Genomic DNA, 16,420 nt, shown 5'->3' on the forward strand with positions numbered 1-16,420 from the left:
GTAATACATGCTTGTCCTGATCTTTTACAAGGACGTCCGTGAGAACAGGATTTTTTCAAATATTTGTGTATAACCACTATTTCATATTTATTTGTATAAGATACTGTACATATGCAGCATATGCCATTTTGTGTTATTCTATGATTATGTTAATTCGATTATTAAGAACAATATCCACTGGGACCGGAATCCGTAACTACTACATCAACCAGGATATGAACGTTAATTTTACGTGGCGGGATTTCTGCTGGACATGACGTCATGTCATGATGGGAGGAAATCGCTCAGTATACAGGATGGATAATGTTCCGTTCTGTTCAGATTACCCTCTGGTGACAACTTTGATTGTCACGTGTAATGAAAAGTCCAGTACCTAGACCTATACCCTTGTTTTCTCCCCTGTTCTAACAACATGTCAGTTGGGTCAAGCGTCTGGACTGGTAATGAAAAATGGCTGCATCGGACTTGTAATTGACAGCAAAGCTGTTTTATGTCTGAACTAATTTGGTTGCAAAGGCAAACAAAAAACCATTCCGTAGATTTCAATATTGATCGCACTGCATGCGTGTCGTTATCTCGTCGTTATAAGCATATGTATGCTAGAATTACCTACCTTGTCTCCTCGACTTTTGCATGTGGGCTATATATAGATGTTTTCACGACACACATTACCCTCATTAAAGCGTCGATCTCAGTATGTATAGACAGCTTTACTGATTTTGCGGTTGGGTTTTTTCTTATCATTTGGGTTACTCGGAATTTTATCTACAATCGTGACCAACAGGGTTTCTGTTTTTACATACATGTGTGTAGCTTTATTTTTACTCCATATCTTCATACGTATTTAGCAGTAATGGAGATATTGTCAAATATAAAGTGTGTCAAAACTGATTGTGAGTGCTTGTCATCGGCAAGTCATCAGGTGGTGAGAAACTTTTTTGAGAAATTTAACATAGCTAACAGTTATTATCCTTCACAAAAGGAAATCTAACAATCATTTACGATAGTCATGGCTGAGATTTTAGTGATTAGGCAGGGGCTTTACAACTGATACTTTCTCAGGCATGCCTTGCTTTGAATACCTAGCGATAAGACCAGTGGTTTTCTCCGGACCTCAATTTCGCTCGGCCAAGACCAGTCAATCGTAAATGGCACTTTGTTACACGTTTTGTGTGGTTCATAATGATACCTTCTCACTATGAGTCGCCAGTATTCAGTTTTACGTATTATACAGTACTTAGTGTTACATGAGATACCATATCGCACAGAATACTGAATCAGATTACCGTAGCGCAAAGAATACTGAATCAGAATACGGTATCTCACAGAATACTGGATACGGCTACACCACTGTCAGTGTGTACATGTTCTCGCAAAACTTCATCAGGGTCTTTTTCTGTATCATTTTCTTACTTTGTCTGATCCCCACTTTGTGATCCCCACGACCTGACAAATGCCAGACATATTGCGTAGTTAGCGTCTGTGGTCAGAACAACAGGAAAACACTGTTCATTGTATTAAATAAATATCTATTGCAGGACGATTACATGGTTACAACAAAACGGTTCAATAACGGTTCGAGATTATGAAACGAGATTATTTAATATCACAGTAAAAAGGTCTACTAACATGGGAAAAATTACCCAGGAATCAAAGTTACAAATGTGCAAAAATGATATCTTTGGCTCAACTGATTTAAACGTGGACTTCGTACTATATCTTTATTAAAAATATAAATATAATAAAACCCCGCAACAAACCATTAAATTACAGCTATTTGGAATGTAAACGTGTTAAAACGACCCACAGTAAAATTGAAAATAAGTAATGTATCACAGAAATTTGGGACGGATAGTCATATGTATGTATACAACCTGAAATATATTTGCAATATATATGCAAAATGACATTCCGTTACTTAATTAATAACCGCAACAATAAACCAGACATCTATAGCTTTGTAGAGTACTATATATCACACTGTGTACCAGTACATTTGCAGTGTGTTGCATGTGTCAGATCATATTTCTCTACAAAATGACACAGAAGAATTTATCCGCTTTTTTCTCTCCTGGATAAAGTATGTGCACTTTTTACAGCAAAAATATCAGCAGGCTTTCAGCGCACAGCCGTGAAGTCTCTTTACTTACTTACTGGACCATCAGAATCCCTGTATGTGTGGCAGGTGGAGTGTTTTGGCACATACAAAGACTTTGATGACACCTAATTTCCATATGGTGAAGAAAAAAAAAAGCGACACAATGGACTTGAATAATATATTCAGCTCAAAGAATTATCGTCGCTGAGTTTAAATTAATACTGCTTAAAAAAACCCCTCTGTCTGCACAGGTGATAATGAAAAACATGGTGTAGGGTTTGAGTAAATCCATGTGCATTTGTTACCTGTCACAAAACATGCAAGACATTGCCCAGGCAATTAAAATGTGACAATGGCTTATATGTTTGGATTAACACAAACAGAAAGGAACCCTTTAAACAGATCTACGTGCATAGAATTTAACAAGTAACCCTTTACATTCATGCCAGGGATATCTTTAGTTGACAACACCTACATATATAAGGAATGGCCTACATCTGATCTACACAGACCTACATGTATCTACAGTACATGTACATGATAGAGAAGTAAACAGGCCAGCATAAACAGCACAGTTCCAGTACCAACAAAACTGCTAACATAATACAGCCTAGTTTGTGGGTATAAAAATATCTGTCAGTATAATACAGCACAGTTCAGCAGAACAGAACTGTCAGCCAGAGCAGAACTGTAAGATTGAGCAGAACTGTCAGCCAGAGCAGAACTGTAAGTCAGAATAGAACTGTTAGATAGAGCAGAACTGTCAAGCCAAAGAAAAATTGTCAACATATCTTACTGAGGCCAGAGCGTATTCAGAAAAACAAGAGCAAAACATTTTAAAGATAGCGAGTTGATGAAGAAAAAGGTGGAAAGTTTGAACTGTAAACTAGGACGGCAAAGCAGTTGCGGCCGGGGTCCACGTCATTTGTTGTTGTAGTTATCACTCTACGCCATCAAATATAAGGCAGCATAGCTACAAGTAATCGCACAATCGTTTTTTGGAAATCATGGACAGTGCAGCAGAAAAGCATTAAGTCAAATACCATAAACCCAGTCCAGTTCCCAGGTAAACTCAACGTTAAAGCAATAGATTAACATCTATTTGTAAAAAAAAAACGTGATTGGTCATTTTAAACGCATTTAAACTGTTTGATCGTAGCTGAAATCCGTTGCATACTACGGAAAGAGCATGCTTGGGCATGTCTTACAGTTTGGTGCAAGTTTCACACTTGTAACTCCCATAGTTCTCCAGTTGCAGGTCATTGAAATTGCCTAATTAAATTTTATTTTTTTTTTGACTATATCTCAGATATAGATAAAAAAATTTTGACATTTCAATACTAGTTGCGACATCACAACTTCTACCAATGTAGCTACCAACGGTCTATCTGCAAAACAAATTTCAAAACATCGGTTCAGTGGTTCTTGAGAAGATGTTTAAATGATTCATATAAAATGCTATATGGCCGCCAAACCACGTGACATAAAAAAAAATTGGGCTCTGTGGTGCAGAACTTCAGGCATCGGGGGAGCAATACTGCAAAATTTCAAGTCAAGCGGTCTAGGCTGTAGGTGGCACACAAATCGAATAAATAATAATAATAATATTACGAACGACTTCAATAGGTGTCACACACAAGAACCTGCCTGGCCCATAATGAAAAATTTCAAAGGCGATTATGAATATCACTTAAAAACCTTAAACAAATTAATCTCCACTCATTTCTTAGATCAGTGCATATTCTGTCAGCAGATATCAGTGTACAAATTAATCTCCACTCATTTTTAGATCAGTGCATATTCTGTCAGCAGATATCAGTGTACAAATTAATCTTCACTCATTTTTAGATCAGTGCATATTCTGTCAGCAGATATCAGTGTACAAATTAATCTTCACTCATTTTTAGATCAGTGCATATTCTGTCAGCAGATATCAGTGTACAAATTAATCTCTCCACTCATTCTTAGATCAGTGCATATTCTGTCAGCAGATATCAGTGTACAAATTAATCTTCACTCATTCTTAGATCAGTGCATATTCTGTCAGCAGATATCAGTGTACAAATTTGAAGATTATAATCAATTCTATTGTAGATGTAGCTTCAAAGAATGAGAGTAATACGCAGAAACTAAAGTATATTGCCAGTAGCACAGGTGAAACAGAAACAGTGCACCACATAGATTATTTATATGCTAAGTGACCCCCCCCCTCCCCCCCGCCTCAACAATGTGAGGCTAAGTGACATTTAACCATTAAGTGAAGTTTTAAAATAATGCTGGCAAGGCTTTAATAAAGGTAGTAAAAAAAATATTGAGATGTTTTCAGCTGGGCCAAGCAGCTGTTTAAGCCTGTTAGCCTGTGGGTCAGTCAGTTACACGTTTGGCGTCCTATCTTTAACAACGGAGTCTGACCTAATGCATGAAGGCATGCATCCCTCTGTGGCAACTATTTAGGACTGTTTTGGAAGTGAATAACACGAAATGATCTCACTAGAACTGAAGTAGAGGCATGAGTGTGCATGTATGAAATTTAGTGTTCAACTATACCATACTTAGACTTCTTATTTTACATTCATTTTCATGAAAATAACCCCTTTATAGCATTGCTGAAAAAGGCTGCAGGTTTCTTCAGCCTACCCAAACTTGACGTCATGGTTAAGTGTCACTCAGAAGAACCTACTCCTCATACAAACATTGAGACATTAAGGACTACAGTCAGTAGTAGGAATCAATGCTGGGTAGGCTTTTTACTCCTGCCGTCTTCTTGATTGGGCCTTTCTTTGGGTCAATAATTCTGTGGTCATCAGGAATATTTCTACAACAGAAATTTTAAATTAAAACTCAATTCAATACTAACTTTGGTGGCAAATTAATAGCATCATGGTTCCAAATTCGAAAAAATAAAACTTATTTAATTAATAATTGAAGAAATAAATAATTTATTTAATTTATAAATGAAATCAAAAATACCTTTCTTTGTAGGCAGTTTTGAGCAGAATGACTTTGGTTTTTGGCACCCAGACCAGATAAACTCTCTCCAAATCCAGTCATGACAGACTTATAATGACAAACCACCAAAATGACAAGCTGTCCCTGATTGAACAGTGCTGTTACCTTATTCAGATTTATGCTTAAATTTGCCACATATTTAAGCTTGCGCAAACATGTGATGGATGTACTGTTAAGACATAGTATTCAGGGCTCAAAACAGAGTCACTTTTGGTGCCAAAATGCTTCAAATTTCTTCTGTGACTCCTGGAATTATGATGTTATCCTGTAAATTTGATATTCCAAAGAGTCAAATTAGGTATCAAATAGAACAGTGGTCCCAAATTAGGTATCGAATAGACCAGCTGGTCCCAAATTAGGCATCAAATAGACCATTGGTCCCCAAATTAGGCATCAAACAGACCATTGGTCCCAAATTAGGTATCAAAAAGACCATTGGTCCCAAATTAGAAACAAACATTTCAAGCCATGCCAGAATAAAGAGGTACATGTTGAGATATCCATTAGGAATAGCCTCTTACCCTTCTGCATTTCGTGGTGTTTTTGTTGGTTCGTGCACTCTCCCCAGACGCCTTGGACTGTACCCTCAGTTCACTCAGGTTGTGTTTCGTGGAGTTGATCTCTAAGACATACTGCTTTCGCTCATCATTAGCCTTGTGATAAACCTGCACAATGGAAAACATAGTCCATATTACACAGAACCGAAATGAATTTCTTAAGCCAACCTTAAGAAAGAATAAAGTATGAGAAAGTGTGTGAAGGAAGCAATGATGACTGTATCTAATGGGTCTTCTCATGCACAACCAGCCAGGTATTAATTAACACATACTGTTTTCATCTTACTCATTCAGAGTTGTTTTTAGTGCTTTAGTTCAATGCCGAAGAAGGCCGTCATAACAGCAGGTGAAAACTCACAAACAAAAATGCCTGATGGTGAAAAAAATACTGGTACAGTTAGCATTCCAATTCTGAACAACTTCACACCTGTAAACTCCTTACACTTATATACATGCACTATAAATGACAAAAAATGAACAATCCTTGTTGAGAAGCTGTGACGCAGGTATGTTCAATAAATACATCCAAACTTAGATATGGTAGCAAAGTAATCAAAAAGCTTGCCTGTAGGAAACACATGAATTCATAACTTCCTGTCAATACATAAAGTATTGAGGTAGTGAATTTGGTAATATACATGTAATTATATGGTTATTACGGTAATTAATATGCACACAGAGCATCGTGTTGTTGTGCTTTATATATTTGTAAAACTTCAATTTCGACTTCTTACCTTTGATTCCTGGTCAAGTCTCCATTCCAGGTCTCGTAACTGGTTCAACAACTGGTTCCTTTCTTTCTCCAGTGCCTTCACCATTTGGGGATTGGCCTGTAACAGATTGTCACACACTACCCCCACATATCATCTCCATATTAATTTAACCTTCTTTGGACCTGGTGCACAGATTTTCACCGCATATTAAATTGTAACGAGTTCATTTTTAGACGTAAAAATCAGAAAATTTTACTTCTGGTGCAGACAGTTACATTTTCCCAGTCATATCTTCCTAACTTGAACAACACCATCCAGTGATCAATGAGACCCACAGAATCAGGCAAAGTCAGTACCTTACAGTCACTGGTGAAATCTCCGGTCAAATTACTGTACACATGTTCACGTGCATCAGAAAAAGTCTGCACGCCTAAACATAATATTACTGCATTTACACAATATGGTTAAAGGTTGATACCCTACAGTCTATGTGCATGCAGTCTCCTAAATTACAGCTGATTATGCTTCATGGTTTAACACCTTGAGTTTAATGTTTGTTACGTTACCCGATACTGCTGAACCATGTTTCGTACCTCATGAAATCCCGAGAATGTGCACCATTGTATGTATAGGCCAATACATAATATTGCACATTATACAGTGCAGTTATGGCTAAAAGTTGATACCCTACAGTCTCTATGTTTATGCAGTCTCCAAAATTTCAGCTGATTATGATTAAGGGTTTAACAAGTTTAAGTCTATTCTACCACCCAAAAAATTAAGAAAACGAGGGAAAAAGTGCATATTTCATGTTACCATTCTCACTGCCTCCACACAGGTCAATCAGTGGCAAGGTTAGATCAATGCAGTTAACCTAGGTAATCCAGATCATGATAGCACCATGGTTTCATTGAAAAATTTACACAATAACGAAGCCAAAGGTAACAACAGTGCAAATAATTTACAAAATAGAAGGTTATCTTCAATGAAACTTTTGAAGGTATGTACAAATGAATGCAGCAACAACTTGCTAACTCTGGGAGACACATGGGCTTTGTAATGAAGTGTGTTATAATGAGGTAGAGGTGTACACAGACAGCAGCTTCTCTGATCAACAAACCCTGGGAATATCCAACACATTCACCTCCCACAGGCTGCAACCTGCACCCACAACTATTACCTACATGTGTCTGCATCAATTACATCTCATCAATTCATTAACCTACGTGTATGCACACAGCAATTTTAATTTGGTTAATCAGGCTTTTGTGATTTGCTATCTACAATTATACTTCAGCTTCCAATTATATCTCCTCTGATAACCTTCACAGTATTCAGAGCCTTTGCAGAAATGTGCACAAGGACATATGTACTGGTATGTCTCATCAACACATTTAACTAGTGGAGAATTTAGTAGTCAAGTGGTGTGAAATGAATTACGTTAGCCGTCGTGTTTGCATGGTTATTTGCTTCTGTGAATCTTCTACCTCACAGGCACTTGTATATATAGCCAATGATATTGTTATAACTTATACTCACAGGGGATGGCCATCCCAAGCAAAAATAAAACATTTTATTTATTTCTCCAACATCTCATTGCATTCATTTTTATTTTTTTGCATATGAATGCTCATTTTATTAGTTTATAAGAACAACAGATTGAAGTTTACTGTAATGTATATATATGTACATGCACCCTACCTACATTGCACTAGTATATAGTTTATACACTTTTCTGTCCATAATGTGTGTGTGTGTGTGTGTGTGTGTGTGTGTGTGTGTGTGTGTGTGTGTGTGTGTGTGTGTGTGTGTGTGTGTGTGTGTGTGTGTGTGTGTGTGTGTGTGTGTGTGCGTGCATGCAGGCTCCTTTGCTGTGCACTTAATTATGTTAATTTTAAACCAGTGTACATGTACGTGTTTTTTAAACATTTGTCTATACCCATGAAATCATATATTTGAAACTGCACGCTCACTAATCAACTACAGGTACATGTACAGATATTTTCAGCACTTATTATTTTTTTTTCAGCCTTACCAATAAGGTCTTATTCAAAAACAGCTCTCTGTATTTCCCAAAGAATCATCTTCTTTTCAATAATGCAACCTTCTGTTATCATTCAGAGATAATGCAACCTTCTGTTATCATTCAGAGATAATGCAACAATTTTCAAGGTTGTGTCTGGAATAAGACTGTTATTATGAAACTGTGTGGTGATGAATAGAAAATGCTGATACATTGGGAAATAATTTCCCAACCATCATAAAATGTCCTTTCATGAAGATCTTAAAGTTTTGTTTGGGCCCACATTGAATTGGAGTAAAGCTTTAGAGATGTCGAAATGTATTGAAAGTGTCCAAAGTGCAGGATTCTAGTTTTGACCTCAAGGAACAATTGTTACCAATAGGAAGGTCAAAGTACGACACTTTCAATATTTTCACATGTTAGATGACATACTTTGTCACCTGTAAAATCAATTAGCCTACTTTCAAACACAACGTTACCATGGACATGTTCACAAAAGCTGGTCAAACTTTAAGTACATCCATAAATAGCACAGCAAATATAAAAATACCAAAGTGAAAGACGGCACCTGACTAGTGTTTGTGTCCACTGAAAGACTACCATTTAAAGTATCTTAAACCGGCATTAAATGTTTCTTTAGGTATTTTTCAACCCAGTAAAAGTTTACTGAAACCGCTTCAGTATGTCTCCATTATCGAGAGCAAGGTGACGTCACATTTACTCTAGCTCTCTAACATTGAAAATAACAGTCTAAGCAGTAGCCTACAGCAGATAAAAGTTGTGAGGATGAAGGCCCGAGTGATGAATATAGGCTTCTTGGAAATTGGACACTGCTTGTACTGTTGATACAGTATGCCTACCACATCATTTACAAGGAACTTCAGCGAACCTGTCAACACAGCACATCCTCTGCTTGCCAGAAAGACCAAGGAGAAAAATTTAAACTCTTCCGTTGTAATAAATTCAGAGCAAGAAAAAAAACAAAACATAAGATTTCACTGAATTTAAGCATTGTCTGGCAAGATGCCGTATTTTTATTCCCATAAACCTTCAGCTTCCCTAATGAATTTTGCAATGACTAATATTTGTTGTTTAGAAACTGCTGACTAAACGCTAAAATGAACAACAGAAAATGTATTTAAGGAGATGAATGCATATTGGACATAAGCAGTATGCTACTGTCTGACTGTGATACTCTCGTTGAATATTGCAAACCAACTGATTTTACGTCAGTGGTGTTCCATAAAGGATACAGACCTGCCTCACAACACTTTTGGCTATGCCTAAACTATCTCAAATGCCTCAGATGCCTGCCTCAATTCACACCAGCGATTTGTGCAGTATTGTCATCTTGTTCTACATGTTATTCGAAATCTCATTATAATAATAAAGTATGATACCTCTAATAGAAAGCTTGAATATCCTACTTTCGATTGAAATGTGTTTTAGCCAGGTGCTGTCTTGTCTTTTAAACATACACAGGTATGTGACAGGTATTCTATTAACTGTTAAATAAGTAGTCCACGATCGGCATGGTAGAATAGAAAACTAAACACTGTGACTGTACACACCTTCAACAAAACTATAACTGTACCATCTACAATGTAAAATCTGATATCATAAAGTGGCTGGTGGTGACAAACCACACGCCCAAAAACTGTGTATTCCAAACAGCATCTGCTATTCCACATAACGTTTTTCCCATGCTTTCAACCTCCTACAACTACATGTCAAATCTGTGGAGCCATATTTTAAACATGAAGGTTAAGATCACTTCAACAAGGTACATATCAGCAGAAGTCATACCTTCTTTGCTGTTCCTTGGGGTTTAAAATCAATTTTAACATTTTTTAATTCTGACTTTATCACACTCATCGCAGCAGTGTCTCCTAGTTATGCTAGCCAGGCCTAATGATGACATATTTATTGTGTGAGTGAGTGAGCCAGTGAGTGAGTGAGTGCTTGGGGTTTAACGTCATACTCAACAATTTTTCGTTATATGATGACAAACGAATCCTTTGCATGTAATGTGCCTCCTTGTGGCAGAACAGATTTCTACAGCTCTTTTATCTAGTGCTGCTTCACTGTGACGCCTTACCGAAGGCAAGTAAGCTGCCACGCCCGAGCCACTATATTGATAACAGTCAACCAGTCACTGCACTATCCCTTTCATGCTGAACCCCAAGCAAGGAAGTTACAACTTCCTCCTTTAAGGTCTTAGGTGTGACTCGACCCAAGACTGACCCTGGATCTACCACCTCCTGAAGCGGATGCTCTACCAACTGTGCTATCGGGGCTGGTATATTTATGGTGTGAGCTGACACAGAAATGCCTTGCTGAAGATGCAAGACAGCATTCCAACAACAACTAAATATAAAGTCACAGTACACAGACATGTGATAGACACTACTGTTTAATGCTCAAAAACATTTCACCTAATTTATATGTACATTGTACAGGAACGTTGCATGTCAGGTTTTTGAGGGGGTGGGGCAAACTGGCAAGTAACCCAAAGAGACAAAAAATGCCTTACTTAAAGGGGCATGAAACTAAGATTCTCCAAGAAACCACAGTTAATAAACCAGTATGAGCTCGACCAGGATTCAAGCACATTACCTACCTGATCAAAGACAAATCAGCTGCTGCCAGAAAGATTAGCATGAACAAGCTACGGAGATAAGTGGCTAGTTATGTTGTCGGAGCTAGAGAGATACCCTCTATTCCTAATATGTCTCATTATCATTATATACACATCTGATTTTCCAGTACAAAAAAATAAGGCAAAGAAACTAGTTTATAGTTGACATTATACATGTACTTACATCTGACAGATCATCAAAGTTCTTTATATCTCTAGGTGTTCTGCTAGCTGGAAGGTAAATGAGAACACACCACAATTAGACCATTCATATTTTACATTTTTACCCACTAAAACACTACACTTTAACAGTGCATACTGGACCTGACAATATCATACACAGATAAACATACATGTATCAAAACCTGCACATTTAAAGGAAAGACAGCATGTGTGTATATAATAAAACATCTCACAAAAGCACACAACTGTATGCATCTCTGACAAATACCAGGTAGGACACACAGGTATCTTTACAGTCAATGGTCCACCCAGCAAGTGCTTGACAATATGATTTGATTTTGATATTCCACTGATGAGCTCTATACGCTCTGCATAATTTATATTAGCACTAGTAACGATAACTACAGTAAAAAGGAAAAGAAACTTTGAAAATGGAATGTCCGTGATTTGAACTTGAGACTTACATACACAAAAGCCTGCATGTTTAATTTTGATAAGTGTTTTGGCAAATACGTAACACTCACTACTTCAACAGGAACAAAAGTTCATAATCCTGAGGTCAAGGAAGTCTCAGAAATCTTTAATTTGTTCGATCGAACTGTGCGGTTTTTGCAGTTGACCTAGTTTCATTGGCCATCCCAAGCCTGATTTACACATGGAAAGGATTAATGTTAAGAAGTTTTAATTGCCATCCAGCTAGAGTTACATGTGTCAAATTTGAAGAAAACTGGTTCAGTGGTTCTTGAGAAGAACATGGCTCAAGACGAATAGGGCCACCAAGTCATGTAACATAGGGCAACACATTTTTGATATGCACTACTTCAATAGGTACCTATGCACCGTGTCAAGTTTCAGCAGATTTGGTTTGGCAGGTATTTTCTGTAGCCAGCCCACAAAATTAAGGTTAATAATCATGATGGTTTCCAGAGGGCTGATGCCTTAAAAATGCCCAAACCTTAGCCATTCTGCAAAGAACAATGACTAAGGCTTACATTCAGGCAGCAAAGCTTCAGCCATAACGTGGGAAACCAGTCTGTGAAGAGAGTGTATAAGTTTACCGTCTTTGAGGTTTTTCCTCGCCTCCTCCACTTTGGTCTGTAACATGAGGATCTGTCGCTGTAACTGCTGGTTCATCTCCTCCTGCGTTTCAAACCTCGTCTTCCACTCATTACCTAAACACAAATGTCAAGTAACTTAACTGGATTACCCATACCTGGGCCCCAGTTGTTCGTAAGTGTATTAGCTAATGTTGGTATTAAGTCATATCTAATATTTAAAATTTTAGCCAAATTGTTCAAAATATAACTAAAATAGAGAGCAGCAGATTAAGTTCATATTTAATATATTGTTATGTAATTATTTTTGGGTTAAGTACAAAACTGAAGACTTGACTTAAAGTTAAATCTGGTATAAAGTATTTAAACAGTTTTGAACAACTAGGCACAGTAAGACAACATGTAGTAAATAGAACTATTCTGGCTACACACACATATATATATATAAAGTCAAATATACATAGAGACAATATATAAAGACATAACCTCCACATCACCAATTATTACAATGTAGTCTTCTTTTGGCCTTATAGAATTCACTATAAATCTCATTTTTTTTCTTTCACATTGTTTTCAAATGATATGAATGGGAATTTATTTATTTATTTATTTGATTGGTGTTTTATGCCGTACTCAAGAATATTTCACTTATACGACGGCGGCCAGCATTATGGTGGCAGCAGAGCTCAGGGCAAACCCACGACCATCCGCAGGTTGCTGAAAGACCTTCCCACTTACGGCCGGAGAGGAAGCCAACATGAGCTGGACTTCAACTCACAGCAACCGCATTAGTGAGACTCCTGGGTCATTATGCTGAGCTAGCGCTCTAACCGACTGAGCACGGAGGCCCCCCACGAATGAGAATACATGTACTTGTATTTTAATGCATGCAGCGATTCTGACACCAACTGTATTGAAAAAAGACATCCACATATATGTATCCTTGTGTATGTATTATTAACCTACATGGGGCCTCCGTGGCTCAGTTGGTTAGCGCGCTAGCACAGCGTTATGACCCAGGAGTCTCTCACCAACGTGGTCGCTGTGAGTTCAAGTCCAGCTCATGTTGGCTTCCTCTCTGGCCGTAAGTGGGAAGGTCTGTCAGCAACCTGCGGATGGTCATGGGTTTCCCCCGCGCTCTGCCCGGTTTCCTCCCACCATAATGCTGTCCGCCATCGTATAAGTGAAATATTCTTGAGTACGGCGTAAACACCAATCAAACAAATAAAATAAATAAATTAACCTACATAAACATGAATTTTCATGAGAATATCTCAGAATTAGAATACTTACCCTCATCTCCAATAGTATCCAGCCTTTTGTCCAGTTCTCCCACTGTGGTCTTCAATTCTGCTGATGACTGATCCAGCATTTCCCTGAGAGTTTAATACAAAACAAACACAATGAATTTACATACCAACATTTATTTTAATGACATCTTTTTTTCTGGCGTGCATCACTGATTAGAATGGAAACGCGATTAAACAAACTACCACCAAAAAAAAATACTACCGTACCAATGATATCTTTTACACACTGTACATACATGTACATGTACATGGGGAAAATATTTTCATGAATATTTATTCTGTAGTCAGACATAAAACTGCACACAATGGCAGAAGCATGTTTCATTGTCTCCAATTGCCATGAGTTTCAAGTCTGAAGATTTGTCAGCTACTATCTCGAAAGGAAACAAGGGCTGGAAAACCACCAGGATCCATATTTATCAGCGCCTTAAGACTTAAGCCAAAAATTCAAATACAGCTACGATTAAAATGTTTTGCTCTATGAATTTGATTTGAAATCTGTTCATTGATTCTTTACAGCAGAACAATGTCCAGACCTGTTCTGAGTTTGGCTCTTTTAGAACTTGTATGGCTTTAAGGACTTAAGTCGCTTGATAAATACAAGCGCACGAGTCATTTGTTTCTGGCAACTCCTTGGCCATCACCTAATTGAATGCTTATAGCCCTCCCCTAGAACTTAATGGTTTTACGGCCCCAGAGGGGAGGGTGGCATAGTACATGTATGTACGGTACTACTAGATGGGGCATACAACTTAAGGATACCCTGATGCAGTAAAAAAACAAAAAACAAAAAAAAAAAAAAAAAAAAAAAAAAATTCTAAAAAAATATGAACATCTATACCAGACTTGACTATCTTGTTTTTGTTTTACACAACACAAGAACCACGCAAGCCATGCAAGTGTACTGTTAATATCAGGTACACTTCTTCCAATGTTTACTTGTGTATATTATTTTCAAAAAGCAATGAAGGGGTAGGCTACTCTAAACAGACACATGAGGATTTTACATGATAATTAAATTGAATACTTCATAAAATAGAAAAAAGGTTTGCATGTTTTAGTTCATGCCATTATCTTGGAATTTATATATTTACCTGTTTGATTGGTGTTTTACGCAGCACTCAAGAATATTTCACTTATACAATGACAGCCAGCATTAATGCCTAGAGGAAAGTAGACTTCAAAGCCTGAGCCTGGATAAAACCCACAGCAGACCTTCACATGTAAGACTGGAGAAGTGGTCAACATGAGCTGGCTTGAAATCACAGTTGATCCCGCCTATGAGAGGCTCCTCGCTTACTGTAGGCATACTGCGTGAGCAGGACGCTAAACACCAGGCAAAGTAGCACCCTCTCCCCACTACCTGCCATTATCTTACAATTATAATTAATCTGAATTATTGACGGTTTCACTCATGTTGTATATACTTGCTGTTTGATAAGGATAATTTTGAGCATTTCATTGCTGTCCTAGGTTTATTACATGCATAACCAAATATGCGATGAAATAGGGCCGACATGTACAGATTCAGACATTTGACAGGTATATCAGGAGACAACTGAAATTCTGCTGCTGAAGTGAGAGATATTTTTTACTATAACTGCCATGTTGATCAGGGATATATCAATTTAGGACTCTTGTTTACTCCATTTCGATGTCAAGTTTTTCGATGTCTACAGTGGGCCTACAGATGGAAGGCCACCGTAAGATGTAAGACGGAGATCGCCAACATGTGCTAAGGGAGATTACTCTGCAGGAATGTATTGTACGTACTTTGCCACACGAAGACTCGAAGCGACAAATGCGTTGGATGTTTCTATCAAACACACTCGTTTTCATATCGCAATAAAAAATGTAACACACCCCAACAATACATATTGACCTTAATTTTCAAACCCCCGAGTGTTTACTTACTTCATTTGCCGTTCTTGCTGAATTTCAGCTCTAAGCCTCTCCAACTCGAAGTCATCCATCATGTCTACGGCCATCTTGTTTTTCCTGTTGCAGCTCGTTTCTATGTATTTTGGCATGACGTCACACACGTGTCATACAACGATGTTAAGTCAGGGGGCTATTTACTGTGGAATTCAGTAAAAGACGGAAAGCCGGTGTGGAAAAGTAACACATCTCTCAACTTAATGGGCTTTCTGTTTTTTATTTGTCAATTCATGCTGTCTAGTTGCATTCGAAATCATGATGCTACATCCATAATGTTGAAATGAAATAAAATAAATTACTAAAGCAACAGATATAGGCCTAGTATGATTTAACGTATAAATTACTCAGTCGTATTTTACGTTCTGATAACTTAATTTGCCTTTTTTTTTCAACTAAAAAGTTTGATATGTAAAACATATGTACATTGGCTTTAACTTTGCTAACTCATACGGCTAACTTTGCTAGCCGGATGTAAATGTTTGTCTGCAGACCATGGATATAGACCCAGGACTACATGAATATGACGGTGTACAGGATCCCTAGCATTTAACAGGGCCTCTCTGATATAGGTCAGGGTTATAACTTATACTTAGATCTTCAGTACTGAAAGTTTGCAAAAAAAAAAAGCTCATGAAATAGGCCTAAATAAATAATCGACAGGAAGGTACCGGTTCAAACCCGGCCTTGGGCAGTGAATGTGTAGGCTCCCGTGATTAATGATTGTGAGTCTTATAAGCGATTGATGGCGCTGGAGGACGATTGTACTCACTGGTTTTGTCACCCATAATGAAACCTGATCCACTCCCTTGCATATGTGAAAACAAATCTTAAGAATTCAATCTATCATTAAATCAGTCAATGAGACAGTCAGTCAGGCAGACAGACATCCAGTCATT

General features: G+C 37.6%; 1 protein-coding gene across 1 annotated transcript; it reads right to left on the bottom strand.

The window, feature by feature from the left end:
• Window positions 1-4,780: 4,780 nt before the first annotated feature.
• LOC135473993 (coiled-coil domain-containing protein 169-like) lies at window positions 4,781-15,579 on the bottom strand. The gene is made up of 7 exons (XM_064753970.1): window positions 15,501-15,579; window positions 13,570-13,652; window positions 12,280-12,393; window positions 11,223-11,269; window positions 6,399-6,494; window positions 5,629-5,772; window positions 4,781-4,913 (listed from the first exon to the last, which is right to left on the bottom strand). Exons 1-7 carry the CDS (start codon window positions 15,572-15,574, stop codon window positions 4,902-4,904), a joined length of 570 nt encoding a protein of 189 aa, XP_064610040.1. The 5' UTR covers window positions 15,575-15,579; the 3' UTR covers window positions 4,781-4,901.
• Window positions 15,580-16,420: the final 841 nt, after the last annotated feature.

The sequence above is a fragment of the Liolophura sinensis genome, chromosome 8, assembly GCF_032854445.1.
Source record: "Liolophura sinensis isolate JHLJ2023 chromosome 8, CUHK_Ljap_v2, whole genome shotgun sequence".
Classification (NCBI taxonomy): Eukaryota; Metazoa; Mollusca; class Polyplacophora; order Chitonida; family Chitonidae; genus Liolophura; species Liolophura sinensis.